The sequence below is a fragment of the Stylophora pistillata genome, chromosome 1 (assembly GCF_964205215.1).
Source record: "Stylophora pistillata chromosome 1, jaStyPist1.2, whole genome shotgun sequence".
NCBI lineage: Eukaryota > Metazoa > Cnidaria > Anthozoa > Scleractinia > Pocilloporidae > Stylophora > Stylophora pistillata.
In genome coordinates this window covers 18,382,874-18,408,868 of record NC_142519.1, presented here as the reverse complement: position 1 = coordinate 18,408,868, position 25,995 = coordinate 18,382,874, and the positions used below count along the sequence as shown (strand labels likewise).

Here is a 25,995-nt window from a genome sequence, read left to right as displayed (position 1 = left end):
CCCGAATGGTCCCGAATGATATCGCAATTGTGTCCCTTTGAACCTCAGACGTATAATAAATCTCTTATTAACCAAGCTTGCTCGGGACCGTACTGGAAGAATATCGGCCCTCGGTCTTTTTCGTACGGACCGAGCGCAGCGAGGTCCGTACTGCCAAGACCTCGGGCCGATATTCTCCCAGTACGGCCCTCGCGCTTGGTTAATAAGATATATATACACACATCACTCAATTCGCTGGCAGCGAGCTTCTAAGTACTTGTAACGGTTAAAACTGAGCGTGTTTCTCGCTACAAAATAAGTTCAGGTGAGTTTCGGTCAGAAAAAGCAAACATGTCCATGGCTTGACTTGAAATAATAGGCGCCAAAGTTAGGGTGATTTTGCATGCATACTGATCGCTGGGGATTTGTGGCCATTGCCGACTTTCATATCGTGAGAGACTGGAGCGAGTTTTGCCAACGCCGGACAAAATTGGCTCAAAAACTGGAAGGGGAATTTAGATCACGTGATTGCGCGAACCCTAAATTATTAGGTATCAGCTAATTCATTTCCTCAATTGCTTGATCGATCAAACGCCGTCTCTGCGGAGAACTTATCTACCACTTTCTATGTCTAACATCGAATACCGAACCTTGCGCTGCAGAGTTAGCCAAGGAATCGACTGGCAAACTGAAGGTGATACTTTACTCACGCTATGTGAGGGGCTGATAGCCGAGGGAAGTGAATATAATATTGGAGATGCTGCTGCCTTGCTTAGAGAATTAGAGATTCAGAATAACTTAGGAATCGATCATCTCGAGGTACTGAAAGAACTCTTGCGTGGAATAGAGAAATGGGCCTTGATCGACAAAATAGTAAGCTTCGAGAACAAAAGGAAAAATTACCAACGTATGTTGGAGAAGATAATCTGTAAACTCGACGAGTTAAATGATCTAGAACGACTAATCAATGTCTCTGTTCCTTATCTGGCGGAGGACAGATTGGGCGGAATAGAAAGTGTTCGTGTCCTGTTCAAGGAACTTGAAAGCAAGAACCGTTTAGGACCTGCCTATCTTGGAATTTTAAAAAAGATTTTGGAGGAAACGGGAGAAGATGAACTCTTATGGGAAGTAAATGAATTTGAGAAAAAACGGAAGGACGAGGATATCACAGACAGACAAAGAAAGGAAGCTGAGGAAAGAAATCAAGGTGAGAGTTGCTCTTTGCTCTCTTTAGAGCTGGCATGTATGAATTAGGAAGAAGACTGGATTCAAATAATTATAAGTTACAATGAAAAGTGCACGCACGTACATTTTGTTTTTTTTCTGTTTGTTTCTGAACAACATGGCTGCCTGCACCGAACTCCGACTGACTCTGACTCTATACTACAGGTAGCTTAGCGTAAGGATGTGTTATTCCCATCGCTTTCAGGGCAGTGAATCCCGTTACAAACGAAGTTTCCAAAGTCCCTTTCAAAGAATTCGTCACTTCCGAGTTTTTGAACTTATCAAATATTGGAAAACATCTTCAAAAAAGTACACTCGGGTGTTGCAATAAACTCGACCATTGAATGGTCTAGAATTGTAGATGATAGTTCAGGCATGGTCACACTTTTCTCTCAGTGGCAAGATCAACTGAGATTCTAAGCCCTCTTACTGGTCTATGGTGGCCGAGAACTGCCAATAAAAAAATCACATATTTTTGTGTAAGAAGTGTTAGTTTGACTGAGAAATAAGACAAAACAAAATAAAACATGAAGTATAATTAAATTAAATTTAAAAGTAAAATGATATGAAATTTAAAAGTACATTGAATTTCAAAAATAAAACCGCTTTACTTTTAAGTTAAACTATAATGGAAATACAATTCAAAGTAAAACATAAAATCAATTTCATATGAAATTCAAAGTGCAAGTGAAAGTGAATTTCACCGTGGCTGAGTGCTGCCAGTACCATCATTCTATGCGCGCTTGCAAAACTTTGCGCCTGTGGTTCCATTCTTGCTCCCTGATGAAATCCCCATGACAACCAAGTATATGAGATCTTGATCCAAAGGTAAAATTCCGTTTGGTGGTTGTTCAATGGTACACTGTGTGTGCATAATACTGATCAGTCAACATATTTTGCCTTCTGAAAAATATATTTAGACTTCCTTTCAGTAGCATTTTTCTGGGAAAGGAAATGAACCCTACAACAATACTCTTTACATCCAAGCATGAAGATATTAACAGAGAGTAAATGTATAAATTTGAAGTTATCCCTAACCTCCCAGGCCTGTTAAAGCATGTTACAAAGGGTTATTGTCGGAGAAAGCAAAATAAGTGATTGATAATAGTTGTATTAATATAATGGCCACTTAATTTCTTGCTGAGGTTTACCAGTTACTGAGGAACAACTCAAGGAGGTGGCAACTGAATCTGGTGTATTAAGCATTCCAGATGATTTCCTTTCACTAGAATTTAGGGAAGAATGTGAGCGCATCATTCCTGATATTGATGCTATTAACCCAGGTGAATGGAGAGACGCATATATATATATATATATATATATATATATATATATATATATATATATATATATTTAAAACAGAACTTCACACTTTCAGTGTAATTAAATTGGAACATGTTATCCATATGGTTTATTAGTAAATTTCTGAAAACTATTGTGGAATTGAACAACTCTAACAATTTTGATGTATATAACATATCACCTACTTTTATAGAACCCTTGTTCCAAATATGTCTCTCATTTTGAAATAAGCAATAATCCAGTCAAATTTCTTATTTAATATAAAACTGAAACACTATTCAAATTATTAGAAAACTTTTGTTCAGAATAACCCTCTCATTTTCTTATCAGCAACATTAAAGTCAATAACTTAACATGGTAATAACAGGAGGTAATGTGAAAATCAGAGTTGGCTGTACACTCAGAGTAAATAAGTACTAAAAGCAAGATTACAATTTCAAAAATTAAATCAATGTTAGACAACAACAGTAACAGTTAATAACTTATCCTTCATATATTCATGTTTCGTGTACATAGTTGTCCTTCATATATCCTTCCATGTTATTTTAACCTCTGATGGTACTAACTTAAGTCCTAAAAGTTTGCAATATTTGTTGCACTGGTGTTTCTCAAAAAATTTCTTGATGGCTATTTCAGACAAATTCCCAGCACAGAACTGGTATGTACCATCCTCAGTTAGCAAATCCAATGATGCAATTTCTGGGTCATACAATGTGTACCCAGCACCCTGAATGTCAAGAACAATAAGCTTACCCTCAGATTTCTCATAAGTAAAGTGGACAAAGGCCTGTGCCTTGTCACAAACTGTACCCTTTTCACATACTTGACCGTTATTGTTTATGTACTTAATAAAATCACCGTCAATGTACTCTTCAATTGAAACAATTTCCCCACTGTCTGTCTTGCCCATGAATACCTTTTTATATTCAAATGTTGGGCCAAACTCCATCAGGTGCTCTTTTTCAATTTGTTCCTTCAGTTGTGATGCAAAATTGCGGGCCAAATAATGCATTTGGACTGACTTCTTCATGTGACTTTCTTCAGTTTCTTGTGTTGCTTTAATTATTTCCAAGGCACTCTTGAGGTACTTCTTGATGACCCATGTCACTTCTTTGAGTCCATCTGTTATGCTAGTGGCCTTGAAAGCTTCTCGGAATCCACCAGAAGTAAATGGTATCTCAGCTACCAAGAATTCTGCCTCCACTGGTACATTGGACCATTGCATGTGTTCAAAATCAAACTTATAGATGCTAATGACAGTGGAACTTTTCTTGGAGATGACTTTCCCTGGTTTTAGCATATCCTGGATATATCTCTTGGGGTAAAATTTACTTGAGCAAACTTTTTAAGGGCTTGGTTCTGACACAGCCTTTTTCCTTGGATTTTCATCAAACCTTGTTTTTTTGGTCTTAAGCAAAAGTAAGAAAGAACAAAATTATTATGAATGGCTCTCCACAAATGCAAGCATATTCATTTTTTACCTTCTCCCCCACCAATGTTTAGAAATTTGTAAATGAGTAAAATATCAGCTTGCCACATACAATATCTCCACAAAAGGGTTTAGAAAAGAGTACATGTGTAAATGCCACAATGTAGAGACATCAATTTTTTACAAACAGATCAAAGGTGGTATACCATTTTATATTCATCTCATTTTATATTCATCCCACCATTCCTCCTAAAACAAAGGTCACGCCCCCCCCCCCCCCACCCCTTCATTTCGGGCGGGTAAAACCAATAGTGCCAAACCCAAGCTCATCATATCTTTCAATGCATCAGCGTTAAGCTCTTAAGTGTAGTCACATACCTTATGCGTCTCTTGCCCGTGCTCTTCCTCATCCTGATCATTTGATACTTCGCCATCTGACCTTTTTATAAAACGTACATAGAATACTTTGTGGTCTGGAATTTGGCACATCTTCTTACAAGAAGGCCCACGTTCACCAGCTAAGATGTCGCAAACCTATCTTTATCGATCTGGGAAGCAAAGTGCTTCTGGCAAGCTTCTACTATGTTGTCGAAAGTTATTTCATCAAATTCGAATGAGACGAATTCTCTTGGCCTAATCCTGGTGTACTTTTGCTGTTTTCCAGTTACTTCCGAACTCATCCTCTGCACCATTATTTTATCTTTCGCCTCTACAGATTCCCGTGCTGGTCGTTTCCTCTCAGCAATTCTTTTTTGACGCTGCTTGTTTGCGAACTGCGTCCACTCCGCCATAATAGAATCGCAGGCGCAGAGTTTTGCAAGCGCGCGTAGAATGATGGTACTGGCAGCGCTCGGCCACGGTGAAATTCACTGGCACTTTGAATTTCATTTGAAATTGATTTTATGTTTCACTTTGAATTGTATTTCCATTATAGTTTAACTTAAAAGTAATGCGGTTTTATTTTTGAAATTCAATGTACTTTTAAATTTCATATCATTTTACTTTTAAATTTAATTTAATTATACTTCATGTTTTATTTTGTTTTGTTTTATTTCTCAGTCAAACTAACACTTCTTACCCAAACATTTGTGATTTTTTTTTATTGGCAGTTCTCGGCCACCATACTGGTCTTCGCTGAAGAGTAACATGGTTATGTCTCCGGCCACGAGTTAGGCATATAAACATGGTCAAAATGACGACATATCGGTGCAAAGTGTCTTATGGCAGTTCTTCTGTCATACAAAGCGAATCAGGTCTCCTGCTCAATAACGTTGTTCTATCGGGTCCCTGATGAAAAGCAAAATAGCGTTAGGTCAAACATTCTTTGTATGAATGTGAGCTTTCTTCTGCTCACGACCTTTTGTAGTCTGGCGGCATGATGCGACCAGTTTCTCGTAGAATGATTAAGCAATTTGTTCGGGATGCCCAGAAGAGCTTATTTTTGCCCTACCTCCACTGTTGTTTTTGACGACTGCATTACTTTATTGTTTTTATTAGTTTCCTCAGTAACGAAGCTTGCTAATGCTATTGGACCCTGACTCTTGTTCAATTTTATGGCTTTCTTTTTCTATTAATGGCAGAATCACACTTCTAATTTCAGCTCGTGCTGCAGCTGTTTATGCTGTGCCCAGGGCGGTTGGAAGACTAATGGGAGGTAAGTGGCCATTAAAGAAATAAACAGCCTCTTAGTGGATCACGTTTTGTGCTCCACAGCTAGCTGCTGTTTGCGAAATGAACCCATGCTCCTCTCTCAGCAAGGGAAATATATATGTACCTGTTTTAGAAAACGTTGCAACTTGAAAGTACATATCAAACGCATAAACCTTTTCTTTTCTCATTAGAGAGAGTTTTCTTGTGAGTAATGATACAATTTTTCCCCCAATTCCTGCTGATGCAGGTTTGAAAATTTAATCAGGCTGCATTCATGTAAAAAATAAATTCATGATTATCAGACAAACACAACTCATTTCTGACTCAGTACGCAGAAAAGTTCAACTGATTATCAACTTGATTTGTTATCCCTCGAACAGCTGTAAATGTTCACTGTAACTTTAAGACCGTCGGCGGTGTGGTAGTGGCAGTTGGTGCTGGTGTTGTCCTTTACAAATACTCCAGGGGCGACAACGATATCCAACAGTTTGCACATTTTTTTAACGGAGCAATCCTTCCAGCAGCCACCAGCCTGAGAGCGATAGGAAATGGTTCCTTATGCTTTACAGTCCAGGCAGAAAATAGAGCAGCCCTTCAGTTGCTATGGCAACAGTACCAGACCAAAATACTGCAGACAAGGCTACAAGCGTTTTTGGTGTCAGACGAAATAAGACAACTGGCAGATGGTGATGAAGTAATTGTGACTGTATACATTGATGAGCAGGAATATCAAGACGCTTGTTTGGATTTCGTGATGGAGGAGCGAGGTAAATCGTTATGGGGATTGTAATTTCGTTGTCTAACCCTCAAAGAGAAAACCGATTTTATTTTGGAGGGTAGAGGGCGGCTGTAGACACAGGCTATAATTTCATTGGTTTCCAGGACACTGATTACTACTCTACCGAACAATTTGCGGTGTTTAAAGAAGATATAGAGGTATTCCTCAAAACACTCAAACATAAAAAAAAAAAAAAGATTTTCCTATCTTCCTTTCCTCTGCTTCTTTTACAGGAATGTATCGTTTAAGGGTCCCGGCCACTCCCTCTCTTGTAGGATGACATACGTAAAAGCCTGCTCCATTAACATTAACTGCATTTCATGTATAACAATGAATTAAAGTACCACGGATACCCAGAAAACAAATGTAGCAGCCGTGTGTATTACGAGCAACGGCGCGTCAAGTGTCCTCCTCTCCCCAAACAATTTGGAAAAATGTGAGAATTGTAAAAACGATGCAGGCTAAATTATTATGACTTTGTCCCAAGACTTTGGTCATGATTGGAGCCAAATTCGTGAGAGAAAAACAAGAGCCTCTGCGGGCGTATGATGTTTGATCTTTTTTTATTGTTATTATTATTATTATTATTATTATTATTATTATTATTATTATTATTTTCATTTTGATTCCCAGTTTTTATCAACGAGGTGAATGGTAGTGCCAGTCAAAGAAATAGAAGGAACTCAGATTCTTTCGTCTATATGAAACCGAAAGAAAGTGAGGTAGCAGCTGTATTGTCTTCTTTGAAAACAGCTGAAATTGAATTTCAGCAAGAGCAAATTGATACCCTGAAAAATGAAATCGACAGGATTTCTAAAACATGCAGGGAGCAGGAAGAACCAGATCTAGAAATTAAACACCTTGGATTTGTCACCGATCAACCAGACAATGGTATGAAATGGCAGTTCTTTTTTTCTTTTGATAACGATAGCTTATTAAATTTATCCTGTTGCTAACAATTTTTCCATATGAACTAACTGCCCATTATTATCCAACTACACCTAGACAAGTACAAATAACGGCATAGACGAATACAAATATCACGCGGTATTTGTACTCGTCTATTGTAGAGTACCGGTTAAACAGGTTTTCTCGCATCGCGCAAGCGAAGAATTGGATTGTAGTTACGAAAAAAAAAAACAAATGGCGGGCAATTTGAATCATATTTCCGACGACGAAGAGTCAGAATGACTGGCAAATATAGATCCCAGTTCATTAGATGAATCGAACGAAGAAAAACAGTTTGACGACCAGAAAATTTCTTCATTTAATGAAGAAAATGGAAACAACGACACAACAACGCGCCAATTCCGTTCCGCTTCGCATACTTCTGTCACGCACTCCCCGTAAATAAATATGCGCGAAATTCGCCCGCACTGAAATAACAGTTAGGCGTGTTGGATAATAAATAACTTATTAGACGTTTTGTTGTGTAGTACCGCTGAGTATTTTTACTCGTTATTTGTATTTTGACTCGCCCTACGGGCTCGTCAAAATACGGCACAACTCATAAAAATACTCAGCGATACTACACAACAAAACGTTTAATAAGATTTATTAAAAACTAGATCATTGGATAATGCAATTAAAGACTTTTTATTGGCTTAGCCATTATGGTATATCAGCCAATATACCATAATCTACAAATATGGTAAGCGTACGTGTCAGCTTAAAATTAAAAGAGAGCTAAAAATTTAACAAAATTTAATAATTTAATTTAACGTTTTTGATAAAACAATTATTCCACTCGCGCTTGTTGGATATGAGATGATTATAGCCAACTCGGCGCTACGCGCCTCGTTGGCTATCTATCTTCTCGTATCCAACGCGCGCTTGTGGAATAATTGTTAAAGATATACCGGCGACTAATCAATTTCAAGATAATATAAACAGTTTATAATCTCTTGTCAAGATCATATCGTTCTTGGAATCAGCCTGGAAAGCATAATTAATAAAGAACCCCCCAAAACGTCATTTATTTGGCGCTTTCTACCCAAAACATATAGAATCAAATAAAGAGTTTTAAAAATATCATTCACGGCAATCATTAGAGAAGTAAAAGCAGCATATTTCATGATGCTGCAAATACCGTTCTCAAAGTAATCTCCTCTTTTCCCACATGGATTGCAGTCAAAAGGAAACAAGGCAATTGATTTTAGGAGGCGAGGGATCTACAAACTTTTCATTCGTTTTTCAACATCCCATGTGCGTTGTTACGCCAATAAACCCAGAGAAAGAATTCAATGTTGATTTCAGAAATCCATCTTAAATCTAGTCCTCTGGTCTTCTACGTGTTTACTAGTATGCAAGAAGTTAGAATCCATGCATAAATTAATTAGCTGAGATTGCATTAGTATCTCTTTTTTTTCCCATTAAAAAGGCTTCATCATATTATTATTCGAAATTCTAGTAAGTTATTTCGATTTTGGAGACGGAAAAAAAAGCCGTTGTGCACTGAAAGGGTCGTATTTCTTTTTGCAGTGTTCGGCCTAAATCGTAGCAATATGTATTGCAGAGGCTTCAAAAATGCTTGCAGTTCTTTGATTCAGTCCTAACGGTTCTAATATTAACTTGAACAAATATTTTTTCGGCAGAAATTCGTGGAGAAACCTTCACACCTCCTGTTTTTTTGGATTGGTCCAGAAGAGAGAACGTCGACAGTTACCTGAGATGTGTAAAACCTGGACACGGATCGAATGACAGCAGTTATGGTTCAGAAAATGAATTTGGGGGATATACGTGGGAATCTTCAGAAGGTGAAGATGAATGTAAATTATCACTTACATTAGTTATATTTTAGTTTATTATGTAATACTGCAATTTATAAAAAAAATTAAGATACTTCGAACGCCCTGATTGGTCAAAAAAGCTAGCTTTTCATTGCGCTGAAAGTAGTTGTAAATCTCGAGCCGGAGGCAAAGTGATCTGCAAATTTTTCGAGTATTCTCTAAGCATCCCAAGTGCGTTATTACGCCGGTAAATCGATAGAAAGTGCGGTGTTATTCTTTGAATTTTAGTAATTATCTTGCCCTCATGCAACCAAGATGCTCATTTTAATTTTCAAATTTCTTCTCGGTTTATCCTCGGCTCAAAGTGGAATAGCCGAATGCCTTTCGTCTAATTAATTTATTCCCGAATACACCAAAGCATGCAGAAACACACACGATTCCTGATCTTCACAAAACGCTGAAGCCTTTTTTTTTGCTGACCAATTTAGCACCTCTCCGTGTCTGGATGCTTGTTGAAAAAACTCCGAAAGAACGGCGAACCTTCGCTCATAGATTATAAAGTTAGTAATGAAAGATACACGCAGAGACGGACAATACTCGAAGAAGGCTCAGAAAAGCCGGCATTTAAAGTGGCTTTTCATCTCTTATTTTTCTTTGGTTTTACAGGTTTCTGTTTTTAATCGCCCTCGTGTTGCGTGTCTTGGTGCGCCTGCGATCCCCCATGGTTTAGATAACGCGTGCGCCGTAACACCAACTCTGAGAGACCGAACTTCGGAATAATGTTTCTATCGTTGATCCCAATTAAAAGATGATAAAAAGGGCCTGTTTGACCACTTTCGACTTGACCGCTTAATATACTCACATGGTGCTTATTGCCGTGATATAAGAATACATCAGCTATTGAAGATGGGTTCTATAATGGAAAGCAACGATTCTGCAGAGTAACATGCAGTAGACAAGAAAATCACGATGTTAGATATACCCCTTTAAAGGCTTAGAAGTCCAGCAAAGAATCTCTGATATGATAGCACTTGACACGCTTGACGAAAATGTTAAAATGGACCGCTGATGAACACCGATCTGTTTGATCCTTCAGAAATGCCTCTTTTAAACATGTGGCAATCAGTGTCAGTGATGACTTTACATGCCGAACTTATGCTAAAATGTTGCTAATTGTTTTCCCATATAGACTGCACTACTAAAACACCTGTTCTCAAGCCAGTCCCATTGGAAGTTAACGAAACGGAACTGGGTAACAAAGAGGAGTTTCTGAGAGGGCTGATAGGGTTCAACATAGAAAAGCACGACTTTGAACTGCCGACATATTATTTTCAGGCTGAGGAAAGTCAAGGTAACCATTACAGTCAACGTTTTAGAAAATTTTGTCTCTTCAAAATCTTTCTGACCATATCAGGGGTGGGCCGAAGTTCTTCATACACCTCATTCGATGGTTTAGCATTTAATAAACGCATTGAAGAAAATGACCACTCATATTACAGTCGTATTAAGATTTATTTTTCGACTTTTATCTCATCTGCTAGTATTTTAGCGAAGATTCAGTTCTAAAAGCAAGCTACCTCGTTACCTTTGAATCATATCGACTGTATATAAGTCGCTCGCGAGTGGCGGAACCAACATCATATGAAACCATTTATTAACTTTCATGAAAACAAAAATATACATTTGGTTTGAAAGTTCGTCCCATAAAAAGTTTGGATGGTTTTTTTTTCGCAGTAATTTGTTGCTCCGGTTTCCGTCCGTATATTCGCCCAGTTCTACAATATAATCGCGGCGCAGATGTTGTGGCCTCCTTAGCCCTATTTCGTTAAAATAGAGGTGATTGTTAAACGATAATAAGACACTAGAGCAGACTTTTCCGGACCTGACTAAATTCAAGAACGTTTGACGTTTTCACGCCAGTATACAAACTCGTAATAAAATTGTTCCGGTTTGGCCATGACTGCGGAGATTTTAAAACCGGAACATTTATTAGTGAAAACGATTTTTCATGAATTTGAATATCACTCAGCATTCTTGTTTATGATTTTTGTCAAAGTTTTTTTACTTACTTTGAGGGATGATATACTTTTAGTCACTGATACCAGGTGACGAAACTTCCTCCTTTCTTCTTTGGCACCTGAAAACCCCATTCTTTTCGAAGGAAAATGCATACAGTCCCAGTCCCAGGCAAGGAGAATTTTATTTTATCGCATGTTGAACAGTCACTGAGAAATTTATGACTTTAACCCAAAAAACTACGACTGTTATCATTTACGATATAAAAAAAGAAACCGTGAGAAAGAAAAAGTGAGTTCTCTTCTCTTAATTTATCTCTTTGTAACAGGTTTGTTCAAAGCAGAGGCTGGAAGAGAAATCAAAATATTGTTTTCGACGAAAGATGCGAAAGGGGATCTTTTATATGACGCAGATAATCAAGTAAATGTCAGAATTCAAACCTTGTCAGGAAGCTTTGTAAAGAAGAATATTGAAGACGATCTGACTGGTAGTTACATTGTAAGCTTTATACCAGATAGTGTAGGTCCGCACAGCGTAATAATTACAGTGAATGGTCAACCGTTAACTGACAGTCCCTGGAGTGTAGAGGTGTATCCACATCAGTACAAATGCGTGTTTGATATTACATCGAATGAAGCACGCTGGCCCTCTATTGCAGTAAACAAGAAAACCAACGAGATTGCGGTCGCATGTAAGGATTTAGTGCAAATACTCAGTGCAGATCATTCATATGTAAGGGATTTTCGGTTGGGGAAAGAGTCAAGAATTGAAGACATGGACTTCACCACAAATGGCAGCTTTATTATGATTGTACGAAAATTGAACACCACCTTCATCACCTTCAACCCTCTCAGCCTGTTATTGTTTGACCAGGGCGGTCAGTTCATTAAACACATCGGCGAAGATTATCTGAAGAGTCCGCACTCGGTGTCTACTTCGCGTGATGGAAACATAGTCGTGTGTGATTGCACTGACAAGTCAGTTAAGGTTCTCTCCCCTGATGGTACGAAATTATTACAGTCAATAAAAGCTCCAGATTGTCAATCTCTCCCGTGGTATGCTGTTTATCATCAGCACATGTTCTTTGTGTCCTATCCCGCATCTTCTTGCGTTAAAAAGTTCAACGAAGACGGAGTGTTTCTTTATGATATTGGTAGTGAGGGATTTGGTGAAGGACAGTTGTTTGCACCTTATGGTCTTGCCATTGACAAGTTTGACAGCTTGATTATTCCAAATTATGGTAACCGAACACTTCAGGCGTTCACAATGGATGGTAAATTTCTTAACACGTTCACAATGGATGAAAAATTTCGTAACACAATGGATTGGAGATGGTCACCCGAACTTGGAATTATTTCAGGTTTATCAGTTGCTTCATCTAATACTGGAAACTTGTATGTTTCTGATTTCGGAGGTGTCCAGGTTTTCCAGTAGCTAGTGTGCCAGTCTTTATACAAATTGCTGGCCACTCCTCGTCTGAAAAAAAAAAATCCAGTAACCCTTTCCTCGTTCTAAATGGAAAAGAAACTTAAAGCCGCTCAAAAACGTTCTCATTGAGGATGTTTCGCATGTAACTTTACATTTTGTGGACAACTCTAAACACTGGCACGAGACAGCAGCTTTTGCTTTGAAGAAAGCAGTGACTATGAAAGGATAAAGACATCTGAGTTTCTTTTGTCCTTAAGCAAAACTTTTAAACAGTTTCTCTAATATTTCGTAAATTTCGCCATTTATCCGTTGTTGAATTGTTAAATTTACGAAGTTCGACGATCCTACAGGGAAGAATGGCATAACAAAATAGTTTATATTTCATATGTTTGTTGTTGTTCAAAATAGTTTATCTTAGCTTTGTTTTCTTGGTTAAAAATTGAGAATATGACCCGATTTGTTCTTGCATATTTCACGACTACGTGTTAAGATAGATAGATAGATAGATAGATAGATAGTTTATTATCAAAAACCTTGCAGCCACAGGCTGAATTACGTTTGATTTACAATAAAATATATACTACAAAAAATACATGGCTAAGAAGAACTAATTAAAAAGACAAAAATATATAATTAAGAGAAAAACAATATTACATCATTGCTTTATGGACATAGTGATGGATAAAACTATTTCGAGTACGAATGGTGTGGAGGCGCCGTGTAGTAAAAGAGTGCTGACTCCTTAAATTGACTTCGCACTCATTCTTGGGAGGTAGTAAGCTATAGAGCTTGTGCGAGGGATTAGACAGGATGGAATTAAAAAGCTTATCACATAAGAACTCGCGGCGGTTGTGTAAGGGAACTAGACCAGTCAAAAGAAGCGCCTCATTGTACGAACAATCTGGATAGATAATACGTAAAGCTCGCCTTTGACATCTCTCAAGATCTACTGAAAGGTATTGCGGGAGGCTATGATGATAAACAGGGCATGCATATTCAGTGACAGGCCTAATACAAGTCAAATAGAAGAGCAAAAGTTCCTCCGACTTGACCTGTGCACGCTTAAGCTGACGCAAAAAATACAGGCGCTTGTTTACTTTCTTTACAACTTCGGATACGTGATTATTCCACGTGAGATCGCAAGATATCTGCAAACCTAAGATCTTTGCTTGCTCTACACACTCTAAGTCCTGATCATTAACCTTAATTGGATCAAAGTTCTTTCTAGAGTGACTGAATGTTATGCGCAGTTCCTTGCACTTGGTTTCATTTAATTGGAACTTGTCAGCAGAAGCTTGCGTCGCGAGTTCGTCAACCGCTTGTTGGACTTTGCTGACCTCAGACTTCATGACTGTTTCAGAAATAGTGGAGTCATCGACATATTTCCACATGTCTGTACCCGGGATGATGAGGTCGTTTATCATAATAGTAAATAACCAGGGGCCAAGTTTTGTGCCCTGTGGGACCCCTGATGGGATGGCCCCCCACTCCGAGTAGAGGCCACAAAATTAATGGTCAAAGGTGATATAGGATACTAGCTGATTCTTACTCCAGCGTCTGCGGAAATGAACCCTACAACAATACTCTTTACATCCAAGCATGAAGATATTAACAGAGAGTAAATGCATAAATTTGAAGTGATCCCTAACCTCCCAGGCCTGTTAAAGCATGTTACAAAGGGTTATTGTCGGAGAAAGCAAAATAAGTGATTGATAATAGTTGTATTAATATAATGGCCAATTAATTTCTTGCTGAGGTTTACCAGTTACTGAGGAAGAACTCAAGCAGGTGGCAACTGAATCTGGTGTATTAAGCATTCCAGATGATTTCCTTTCACTAGAATTTAGGGAAGAATGTGAGTGCATCATTCCTGATATTGATACTATTAACCCAGATGAATGGAGAGATGCATATATATATATATATTTAAAACAGAACTTCACACTTTCAGTGTAATTAAATTGGAACATGTTATCCATCTGGTTTATTAGTAAATTTCTGAAAACTATTGTGGAATGCAACAACTTTAACAATTTTGATGTATATAACATATCACCTACTTGATGATGTTTGATCTTTTTTATTGTTATTATTATTATTATTATTATTATTATTATTTTTATTTTGATTCCCAGTTTTTATCAACGAGGTGAATGGTAGTGCCAGTCAAAGAAATAGAAGGAACTCAGATTCTTTCCTCTATATAAAAACGAAAGAAAGTGAGGTGGCAGCTGTACTGTCTTCTTTGAAAACAGCTGAAATTGAATTTCAGCACGAAGAGCAAATTGATACCCTGAAAAATGAAATCGACAGGATTTCTAAAACATGCAGGGAGCAGGAAGAACCAGATCTAGAAATTAAACACCTTGGATATGTCACCAATCAACCAGACAATGGTATGAAATGGCAGTTCTTTTTTTCTTTTGATAACGATAGCTTATTAAATTTATCCTGTTGCTAACAATTTTTCCATACGAACTAACTGCCCATTATTATCCAACTACACCTAGACGAGTACAAATAACGCCATAGACGAGTACAAATATCACGCGGTATTTGTACTCGTCTATTGTAGAGTACCGGTTAAACAGGTTTTCTCGCATCGCGCAAGCGAAGAATTGGATTGTAGTTACGAAAAAAAAAAACAACAAATGGCGGACAATTTGAATCATATTTCCGACGACGAAGAGTCAGAATGGCTGGCAAATATAGATCCCAGTTCATTAGATGAATCGAACGAAGAAAAACAGTTTGACGACCAGAAAATTTCTTCATTTAATGAAGAAAATAGAAACAGCGACACAACAACGCTCCAATTCCGTTCCGCTTCGCATACTTCTGTCACGCACTCCCCGTAAATAAATATGCGCGAAATTCGCCCGCACTGAAATAACAGTTAGGCGTGTTGGATAATAAATAACTTATTAGACGTTTTGTTGTGTAGTACCGCTGAGTATTTTTACTCGTTATTTGTATTTTGACTCGCCCTACGGGCTCGTCAAAATACGGCACAACTCATAAAAATACTCAGCGATACTACACAACAAAACGTTTAATAAGATTTATTAAAAACTAGATCATTGGATAATGCAATTAAAGACTTTTTATTGGCTTAGCCATTATGGTATATCAGCCAATATACCATAATCTACAAATATGGTAAGCGTACGTGTCAGCTTAAAATTAAAAGAGAGCTAAAAATTTAACAAAATTTAATAATTTAATTTAACGTTTTTGATAAAACAATTATTCCACTCGCGCTTGTTGGATATGAGATGATTATAGCCAACTCGGCGCTACGCGGCTCGTTGGCTATCTATCATCTCGTATCCAACGCGCGCTTGTGGAATAATTGTTAAAGATATACCGGCGACTAATCAATTTCAAGATAATATAAACAGTTTATAACAGTGTTTTCAAAAGTAACCGGCGCCCGACGCAAGTCACCGGCTACTTCGAGCGTTAGCGCCGGGTACTTTTGGAAGTCAAAATTAAAAAAAAAAATTAAAAAAACAAAAAGTTCCGATTCCTATGGGTTAAAGTTAAGGATAACATATTTTGTTCTTGCCCACTGATCGCGTTCCAGCATCAGAAATCGTAACTCTTTTATTCAACAGCATTCAACTTGGACTGGAAACCATTTGCGTTTTCCCACGAAAGACCGACATTTGATCCTGCTATTTCGTGACTAGTTTTTTCTTGCGTAAGCGAATTATGAAATCGTCTTCTTCTCCACATCGCGTGTTTGAATCTGTTTGTGAATTCGTGAGAGCTTTGTACTTGGCGCTTTCTTTAAGAAAACGGTCCCAGTCACCGGATGAAAAGGCAGAAATCACAGCCGCTTTTAACCCAGTTTGGGTTCAAACAGCAAAGAAAGGAGATTGCAGGTATGAAACACTTTTTAAAATGCAAATGTTCGCCGGGTTCCTGTTTACAATCCCCCAGTCCATCAGAAAATAAGTATTGGTGCATGTTATGAATGAAACATTGCTTGAAAACAATATTGTATCGCTTAGGTTGAATTATTTATTGTCAACAAGGCGATTTATAAGGGATGCTTTTATTTATTCAACGCTTGGTTTCGTGAGGCGCCGTTTCGAGAATGAACTGGCAGACTCTGGCGATTAAATAAATTTTATGCCGACACAAATTTGGTCACATTTAACTTTTTATATAAGCCAGGCATTTTTAAGATTTTTGTGAGACTTAAAGTTTCATTTCAAGTCTTCATAATCAGTAAAGCGGGTGAAACTGAATGTTTTACAGTTCTTTATGGAAAATTAATTTTATACGAAGCCGACACAGCCAGACTAGTCGCGACATAAGTCGCGCCACATGTTACGGCTCGCTTAACATATATGAGTTTTACTGAAATTGATTGTTTAGCAAAGCATTGTTCTTCTGATAACTAAAAAAAACAGTTAAAACAGTTGTGCCCGCGGAATAAAATTGATTTATCTAATCGATTGAAATTTTGGCTAACAATGCATTATTTATGGAGCTTGTATGTCGCGCTAAAAAATAAAATTAAATCTCCGCCTTTAACTCAAATTTTGTATACGTGAGGTCATATACGTGAGCGCGAAATAACTATGCTTGGTTTATTTAACGCGTTGGTCATGGGGGATAAATGGTACACATTGTCAACATCGATACATATTCTCACTGCTTTCGTTAGATGCACCAGACACGGAAGGGTCTTCTGCAACGCCTAGTACGTCCTTAAACTTCGAAGATGCCGAAAGTTTGCCCGTCAATGTGTTACGCGACTGCCAAGAAATCTCTGTGACCGCAGCCCCTACCAACCACGCTGAAGGTAAACGAACTTTTTATTACAATTCGTGATATTTCTTTCTTTTTTTGAGAGTAGCCTTCTCTAGTTGGTGGTTTGCATCACACACTGAAGAAAAAAGGTAAAGAATCTTACATGTATTTTCCTCCCACAGATACTGTGTGTATACAGTCAGAGAGTGATATCACGAACAGTTTCACTGAAGAACAGCAGACGAAGAAAATTCATCACTACATTCTCTGCAAAAAGCGTGACTGCTTGGGTGTGTCTCAAGAAGAAAGAGCACGCATCAAAACAACCAAAAAGAAGCAGATGTTTAATCACAGCCTTATCTTTAATAAGGATTTGGCCTATAGCCCTAAAGTACAGATGTGGTGGCTCGTTTACATCGAAGGAGAAGGTCAATACTGTCTGATCTGCAAGAAGTTTGATTCCAAGAATCCCCAAAACAAAAAGGAATTTTTTTCTGCAGAACCAAGCACAAGGTTAAAGAAAGATTGCCTCGAGGAGCACATTGCAACAAAGAGACACAAAGATGCAATCACTGCCATTCTTATGAACAGGTTGTCAGTTTTCCAGAAAGAGCTCGATCATAATGCTGAAGTTCAGGTTGATGTGTATGAAAGAGTTTTCTATTGCCTTTACTGGTTGGCAAAGGAGGATATAGCAAATGTCAAGGTTAAGAGTCTGTTAAAGTTGGTTGCGAAGCTGGGGTGTGATATGAGTGGCTTTAATCACACATCAGTAGGTTCCTTTCGCAACATGTTGCTTCTTCTTGGTGAAATGATTCAAAATGAAGTCATTTCTGCTGTAACTGGGCCATTTGGGGTGATGGTTGATGACATGACTGACATTGCAAATTTGGAGCAAATGATTGGTTTCATCCAGTATTATAACAGGGGTAGCGAAAAGGTTGAGGTGAAATTTTTGTGTTTGGAAAATGTTCTCGCCAGCTCTGACGCAGCAGATTCTTTAACCATCACAAGCATCCTTCAGGAAGTCATTGAGAAACACAGTCTCAATTTTGACTGGTTTAAAAGCTTTGTGTCAGATGGAGCAAGTGTCATGGTGGGAGAAAGGTCAGGTGTAGCTACCAGGCTGAAAGCAGATGAAAGAATCCAGTCGTTAATATCTGTCCACTGTGTTTGTCACAAACTAGCGCTGGCGTGTACCGACACTTTAAACGATCTTGCCACAATAAAGAAGATGCAGAACACACTAAACACCCTTTGGCGACTCCTTGACAACTCGAACAAGAAGACAGCCATTTTCCTGAAAGTTCAACTTGAGGTGAGTGAAATAACTCTCTCAAACAAGAATTCGCAGAAGAAGATAGCTAAGAAGCTGAACTTGGAAGGCCTGTCAGACACGATGGCTGTCATTTAACGCTGCCGTTCAATCCGCTTGGGAGAGCTTCTCTGCCATCATCCAGTTCCTTATCAGGATGAAAGATGAGGACCCCACATGCCAGGGCCTGTTAGTTCAAATGAACAACGTCCGCTTCCTGGCTTGCTTGTATGTTTTAAAGCATGTGCTTCCTGTTCTTGACAACCTGTCAAAATCGTTTCAGCATTCTACTGTCAATTTCAGTCACCTTAAACCAGAAATTGTTCGTGCTAAGGCAGCGCTGGATGAAGTGGCAACCAAAGAAGTCCCCATCAAGCAATTTTGCCAAGATATCAAGGAAGGAAAGATGGTGCTGCTGCAGTTTTCCCCTTCTGAGCATCAGCTTGCATCCATGCGAAATTTGTTGCTCAAGTATGTCTCTGCTTTGAAGGAAAACATCGACCTGAGGTTTCAGAACACCCTCCCTCTTCTGGGAGCGCTCTCCATCTTTGATCCAACTCTTATTCCTGCAAGCTCTTCAGAACTTCCCTCTTACGGAGTAGATTCTATCCAAGTTCTTGCCAAGCACTACTTCCCCGACCAACAAGACCGACTTTTGGCAGAGTGGAATATATTAAAGTACCACATGAAGGAGATGGCCATTCCAGCTGATGTAAAAGAAGGCAAGACTACCATGCCAGCAGAGTGGTGCATGTCCCAGCTAATGAAACAAAGATCTTCTTTCCTTTCTCTTCTCCCTCTCCTCATGCACATTGTAGAAATAGCTCTCACGATGCCCATAAGCAACGCATGGCCTGAAAGGGGAGTCAGTCGAGTTAAGCTTATAAAGTCAAGGCTCAGGAGCAGGCTGACCAATGAGATGCTGGAGGCCCTTGTTAATATCTCTATGAATGGTCCAGAGGCAAATTCTTCAGAATGTGACACCCTGGTGAAGAAGACCACTGAGAAATGGCTCTCTGGAAAACGCTACAAGTTGGCCAAAGGGAAGTCAGCCTCAAGAGAAAGCAAGGGCAAAGAACCTGCACCACCAGAATTAACAAGTGTATCAACACAGACGGACCCACAAGTTGAAGATCGTCAGAGTCAAGAAGAACAACAAGCGTTGCAAGAGGAAGAGCAGGCCCTCATTAAACTTGGCTTAGCAAATTTTCAAGATGATCCAAGTTGTGACGACAGTGACAGGGACAGTGCAATGGGGGAAAGTGATTTCAGTGACAGTGACTTTTAACTAAAAAGAATCGAGCCTGAGTGCTTGGATGCCATAACGAAACTGTTCATCTGTATTTTCAATCTGTAGGAAAACTCTGACTGCAAAAATAATTATTTCAAAAGTTGATTCATGTTATAACAGGTCAATGAAGTACTGACAAGGGAAAGAGGTCAATTTTTATTTAGATGTAAATTGTAATATGTAACATGGGACTGGAAGGAAAGCATTGTAATATGTATGAGTAAACATAATTTTCAAGAAACTCTTGATAATGAGTCAGATTTAAGAAAAACTCTAGGTTATAATAAAGTGTACAACGACCTAAAAAATAACTTTTTGGTCCTGAAAATGCACCAGAATGCACCTCAGAGCATGCAGATTTTCAAAATTTTCTGGGGGAGGCCCCCCATACCCCCCCTGCAGGAGGGGGAAACCCCCTCCCGCACCCTCCCCACGGGCGGCTTTGCCGCCCGGCGCCGCTGTCGCGGCGCAGTGGTGCTCCGGCTATTTTAAAATTTCCTCCTGATACTTTTTTTCATTTTGAAAACCCTGTTTATAATCTCTTGTGAAGATCATATCGTTCTTGGAATCAGCCTGGAAAGCATAATTAATAAAGAACCCCTCAAAAAGTCATTTATTTAGCGTTTTCTACCCAAAACATATAGAATCAAATAAAGAGTTTTAAAAAAATCATTCACGGCAGTCATTAGAGAAGTAAAAGCAGCATATTTCATGATGCTGCAAATACCGTTCTCAAAGTAATCTCCTCTTTTCCCACATGGATTGCAGTCAAAAGGAAACAAGGCAATTGATTTTAGGAGGCGAGGGGTCTACAAACTTTTCATTCGTTTTTCAACATCCCATGTGCGTTGTTACGCCAATAAACCCAGAGAAAGAATTCAATGTTGATTTCAGAAATCCATCTTAAATCTAGTCCTCTGGTCTTCTACGTGTTTACTAGTATGCAAGAAGTTAGAATCCATGCATAAATTAATTAGCTGAGATTGCATTAATATCTCTTTTCTTTCCGATTAAAAAGGCTTCACCATATTATTATTCGAAATACTAGTAAGTTATTTCGATTTTGGAGACGGAAAAAAAAAGCCGTTGTGCACTAAAAGGATCGTATTTCTTTTTGCAGTGTTCGGCCTAAATCGTAGCAATATGTATTGCAGAGGCTTCAAAAATGCTTGTAGTTCTTTGATTCAGTCCTAGCGGTTCTAATATTAACTTGAACACATATTTTTTCGGCAGAAATTCTTAGAGAAACCTTCACACCTCCTGTTTTTTTGGATTGGTCCAGAAGAGAGAACGTCGACAGTTTCCTGAGATTGGTAAAATCTGGACACGAATCGAATGGCAGCAGCTATGGTTCAGAAAAAGAATTTGGGGGAAATACGGGGGTATCTTCAGAAAGTGAAGCTGAAAGTAAATTATCACTTGCATTAGTTATATTTTAGTTTATTATATAATACAGCAATTTATAAAAAAAAATTAAGATACTACGAACGCCCTGATTGGTTAAAAAAGTGGCTTTTATTGCGCTGAAAGTAATTGTAAATCCCGAGCCGGAGGCAAAGTGATCTGCAAATTTTTCGTGTATTCTCCAAACATCCCAAGTGCGTTATTACGCCGGTAAATCAATAGAAAGGGCGGTGTTATTCTTTGAATGTTAGTAATTATCTTGCCCTCATGCAACCAAGATGCCCATTTTAATTTTCAAATTTCTTCTCGGTTTATCCTCGGCTCAAAGTGGAATAGCCGAATGCCTTTGTCTAATTAATTTATTCACGAATACACTAAAGCATGCAGAAACACACACGATGCCTAATCTTCACAAAACGCTCAAGCCTTTTTATTTTTGCTGACCAATTTAGCACCTCTCCGTGTCTGGATGCTTGTTGAAAAAAACTCCGAAAGAACGGCGAACCTTCGCTCATAAAATTTAAAGTTAGTAATGAAAGATACACGCAGAGACGGACAATACTCAAAGAAGGCTCAGAAAAGCCGACATTTAAAGTGGCTTTTCATCTCTTATTTTTCTTTGGTTTTTCAGGTTTCTGTTTTTAATGGCTCTCGCGTTAGTGTCTTGGTGCGCCTGCGATCCCCTATGGTTTAGATAACACGTGCGCCGTAACACCAACTCTGAGAGACCGAACTTCGGAATAATGTTTCTATCGTTGATCCCAATTAAAAGATGATAGAAAGGGCCTGTCTGACCACTCTCGACTTGACCGTTTAATATGCTCTCACATGGTGCTTATTGTCATGATATAAGAATACATCAGCCATTGAAGATGGGTTCTATAATGGAAAGCAACGATTCTCCAGAGTAACAATAGACAAGAAAATCACGATATTAGATATACCACTTTAAAGGCTTAGAAGTCCAGCAAAAAATCTCTGATATGATAGCACTTGAAATGCTTGACGAAAATGTTAAATGGACCACTGATGAAGCGGACCGATCTGTTTCTTTGACCCTTCAGAAATGCCTCTTTTGAACATGTGACAATCAGTGGCAGTGATGACTTTACATGCCTAACTTATGCTGAAATGTTGCTAGTTGTTTTTCCATGTAGACTACGCTGATAAAGAACCTGTTCTCAATTTAGACCCTTCGGACGATTACCAAAGGGAGCTGGGTAACAAAGAAGAGTTTCTGAGAGAGCTGACAGGGTTCAACATAGAAAAGCACGACTTTGAACTGCCGACGTATTAATTTCAAGCTGAGGAAAGGCAAGGTAACCATTACAATCAACGTTCTGGAAATTCTGTCTCTTCAAAATCTTCCTGACCAAATTAGGGGTGGGCCTAAGTTCTTCATACACTTCATTCGATGGTTTAGCATTTAGTAAGGGCAATGAAGGAAATGACCACTCAAATTACAATCGTATAAAAGATTTTTTTTTCGATTTTTATTTCATCTGCTAATATTTTGACATTTAAGTTCAGTTCTAAAAGCAAGCTACCTCGTTATCTTTGAATCATATCGACTGTATATAAGTCGCTCGCGAATGACGGAACCAACATCAGTATATGAAACCATTTATTAACTTTCATAAAAACAAGAAAAAATATATATTTGACTTTAAAGTTCGAGGCATAAAACGTTTGGATCGCCGTTTGTTGCAGCAATTTGTTGCTCCGGTTTCCGTCCGTATATTTGCCGAGTTCTAGACATCGCGTCGCAGATGTTGTGGCCTCCTCAGCCCTATTTCGTTAAAATGAATGATTGTTGAAAGATAGTAGGACACTAAAGCAGACTTTTCCAGACCTACAAACACTAAATTCAAGAACGTTTGACGTTTTCATGCTAGTATACAAACTCGTAATAAAATTGTTCCGGTTTGGCCGTGACTGCGGAGATTTTAAAACCGAAACATTTATAAGTGAAAACGATTTTTCATGAGTTTGAATATCACTCATCATTCTTGTTTATGATTTTGTCAAAAGTTTTACTTACTCTGAGGGATAATATACTTTTAGTCACTGATACCGGCCAGGTGACAAAACTTCTCCTTTCTTTTTTGGCACCTGAAAACCCTATTCTTCTTGAGGGAGAATGCAAACAGTCCCAGGCTCTTCGGAGAATTTTATTTTATCGCATGTTGAACATTCACTGAGAAATTTGTGACTTTAAACAAAAGACTACAGCTGTCATCATTTAGGAAAAAAAAAGAAAGAAAAAGCGTGAAAGAAAAAAGTGACTTCTTTTCTCTTTCTTTATAACAGGTTTGCTCAAAGCAGAGGCTGGAAGAGACATCAAAATATTGTTTTCGACGAAAGATGCAAAAGGGAATCTTTCTTATGACGCAGATAATGAAGTAAATGTCAGAATTCAGGCCTCGTCAGGAAACTTCAAGTTTATAAAGAAGACGATTGAAGACGATCTGACTGTTGTGAGTTTTACTCCAGCTACTGTAGGTCCACACAGCGTAATAATTACAGTGAATGGTCTGCCATTAACTCGTAGTCCCTGGAGTGTAGAGGTGTCTCCACATCAGTACAAATGTGTGTTTGATATAACACTGAATGTAAGAGTTCATCCCTACATTGCAGTTAACAAGAAAACTAACGAGATTGCAGTCGCACATGATGATTTAGTGCTAATACTCAGTCCAGATCATTCATACGTAAGGCATTTTCGCTGGGAAAATAAGCCACAGATTAGAAGCATGGACTTCACCACACATGGCAGCTTCATCACAATTGTACAAGGGCTGTCCTCTCTGTCCTTGTTTGACCAAGGCGGTAAGTTTATTAAACACATCGGCCAAGAGTATGTGATGCAACCGTTCTCGGTGTCTGTTTCGCACGATGGAAACATAATCGTATGTGATTGGGTTGACGATTCAATCAAGGTCCCCTCCCCTTACGGTACGAAATTATTACAGTCCTTCAAAGTTCCAGACTGTCAGTCTCCCCCGATGTTTGCTGTTTATCATCAGGACATGTTCTTTGTGTCCTATTCCTTACCTTATTGCGTTAAAAAGTTCAACAGAGACGGAGTGTTTCTGTATGATATTGACGGTGAAGGATCTGGTGACGGACAGTTGAATATATCTTATGGTCTTGCCATTGACAAGTTTGGCAACCTGATTATTCGAGATTGTGGTGATCAAAGACTTAAGGTGTTCACAGTGGATGGTAAAGCTATTAGCACAATAGACAGGAGACAGGAAAAAGACAGACATTCGGGCTATTTTAGAATTTCTCGAAGTTCTTTAGTTGCTTCATCTAATACTGGAAACTTGTATGTTTCTGATTATGGACGTGTTCTCGTTTACCAGTAGCTAGTGTGCCAGTCTTAAGACACATTACCGGCCACTCCTCGTCTGAAAGAATATTCGATAACCCTTTTCTCGTTCTCAATGGAAAGGAAACTTAAAGCTACTCAAAAACTTCCTCATTGAGGATAGTTGGCATGTAACTTTACATTTTGTGGACGACTCTAAATACTTGCATGAGACAACAGCTGTTGCTTTGAAGAAAACGGTGACGATGAAAAGATAAAGACATCTGAGTTTCTTTTATCCTTAAACAAAACTTTTGAACACTGTTTCGCTAGAATTTTGTAAATTTTACCATTTATCCGTTGTTGAATTGTTAAATTTACGAAGTTCGACGATCCTTCATGGCAGAATGGTATGAAAAAATAATTTATCGTAACTTTGTTTTCTTGGTTTTAAAAATGAGAATGTGACCCCATTTGTTCCTGCATTTTTCACGACTACGTGTAAAGATCATAAAGGCCGCAAAAGTAACGGTCAAAGGTGAAATAGAAGACGAGCTGATTCTTATTCCAGCGTAAGCTAATGAAGACTCAGTTCAAGACTAAGAGTTTCAGAGTGGTATATTACCGTGTGAACAGCCGAAAATCACAGTGAGGAGATTCGAGCATTACTACATAGTGCTTTTACTCTATTTCAACAAACTGAGATCCATTCACAAACTTGTGTTATCTTGAGAATCGTAATTCAGTTCTGAGCAGTATTGTCAAACGACAAAATTGAAATCTAGCAACAAGTTATTAAGTGTGATTTTAAACTTATTTAAATGTTAAGAAAAGGAATAAAGACATTTTATAACTATAACCTAAGAAAATATGTCTCAAATTTTGATTTGACACCTTCCACATCTCTCAAGGGTAAACAATCTAGATCTGTACTTTTTATCTTCGGCACTGAATTTTAAATGAGATAGCTTGTAGCTTTTCTAGGGGGGGTACGTGACTTAACGTGATTTGCTGTTTGAGATATAGAAACGATGATGATGCAAGAAGATTGACAGCCTCGTGGTGTCACCTTTAGTGTCGCCTTTATAAGCTGGTGAACAGCATTTTTAATCAGAATAGATTTGAACTGAATTGAGTAGAGTTGAGAATTGAGCCCCCATAGCAGTAAGTTATATTTAGTGATCAAACTCCAAGAAATAAAGAAGTTTCCACTGAGTGTTAGAAATAGTCTCTAACAGTATAAACAGCCTTCTGACTTCTGTCTTTTTTCCTTTTTTTTTTTTTTTTTTCATTCAGTTTACCATTCGCTGGCGTGACTAAGATACGACAGATGGCGCCTATTAGCAGGTCGCGCTTAAAAACCATTAGAGTCC

General features: G+C 38.4%; 2 protein-coding genes and 1 pseudogene across 3 annotated transcripts; all 3 read left to right on the top strand.

Moving 5' to 3' along the window:
- Positions 1-283: 283 nt before the first annotated feature.
- Positions 284-21,359, top strand: LOC111336627 (uncharacterized). The gene is made up of 12 exons (XM_088732863.1): positions 284-1,186; positions 3,579-3,795; positions 5,044-5,102; positions 5,535-5,588; positions 5,965-6,351; positions 6,996-7,253; positions 8,957-9,118; positions 10,281-10,442; positions 11,436-12,540; positions 13,824-13,963; positions 14,662-14,931; positions 21,139-21,359. The coding sequence occupies exons 1-12, from the start codon at positions 607-609 to the stop codon at positions 21,342-21,344; spliced, it is 3,600 nt and encodes a 1,199-aa protein (XP_088588989.1). The 5' UTR covers positions 284-606; the 3' UTR covers positions 21,345-21,359.
- Positions 17,128-20,216, top strand: LOC148741501 (zinc finger protein 862-like; annotated as a pseudogene). Its single transcript, XR_015994109.1, has 2 exons — positions 17,128-17,351; positions 17,482-20,216. The product of XR_015994109.1 is annotated as a zinc finger protein 862-like (transcript).
- Positions 21,360-22,127: 768 nt separating the features above from the next.
- Positions 22,128-25,774, top strand: LOC111336612 (uncharacterized). The gene is made up of 3 exons (XM_088732813.1): positions 22,128-22,140; positions 22,467-22,529; positions 23,620-25,774. Exons 1-3 carry the CDS (start codon positions 22,128-22,130, stop codon positions 24,678-24,680), a joined length of 1,137 nt encoding a protein of 378 aa, XP_088588939.1. The 3' UTR covers positions 24,681-25,774.
- The last annotated feature ends 221 nt before the right edge of the window (positions 25,775-25,995 follow it).

What these genes read in the sequence shown, in the direction of transcription:
- LOC111336627 (XM_088732863.1), top strand. Translation starts at nt 607, where the DNA reads ATGTCTAACATCGAATACCGAACCTTGCGCTGCAGAGTTAGCCAAGGA. An exon ending in TTTCGTGATGGAGGAGCGAG is followed by an intron (nt 6,352 to 6,995) that starts GTAAATCGTTAT and finishes TTTGATTCCCAG; the next exon opens with TTTTTATCAACGAGGTGAAT. An exon ending in CACCAATCAACCAGACAATG is followed by an intron (nt 14,932 to 21,138) that starts GTATGAAATGGC and finishes TTTTTTCGGCAG; the next exon opens with AAATTCTTAGAGAAACCTTC.
- LOC111336612 (XM_088732813.1), top strand. An exon ending in CGATTACCAAAGGGAGCTGG is followed by an intron (nt 22,530 to 23,619) that starts GTAACAAAGAAG and finishes TCTTTATAACAG; the next exon opens with GTTTGCTCAAAGCAGAGGCT.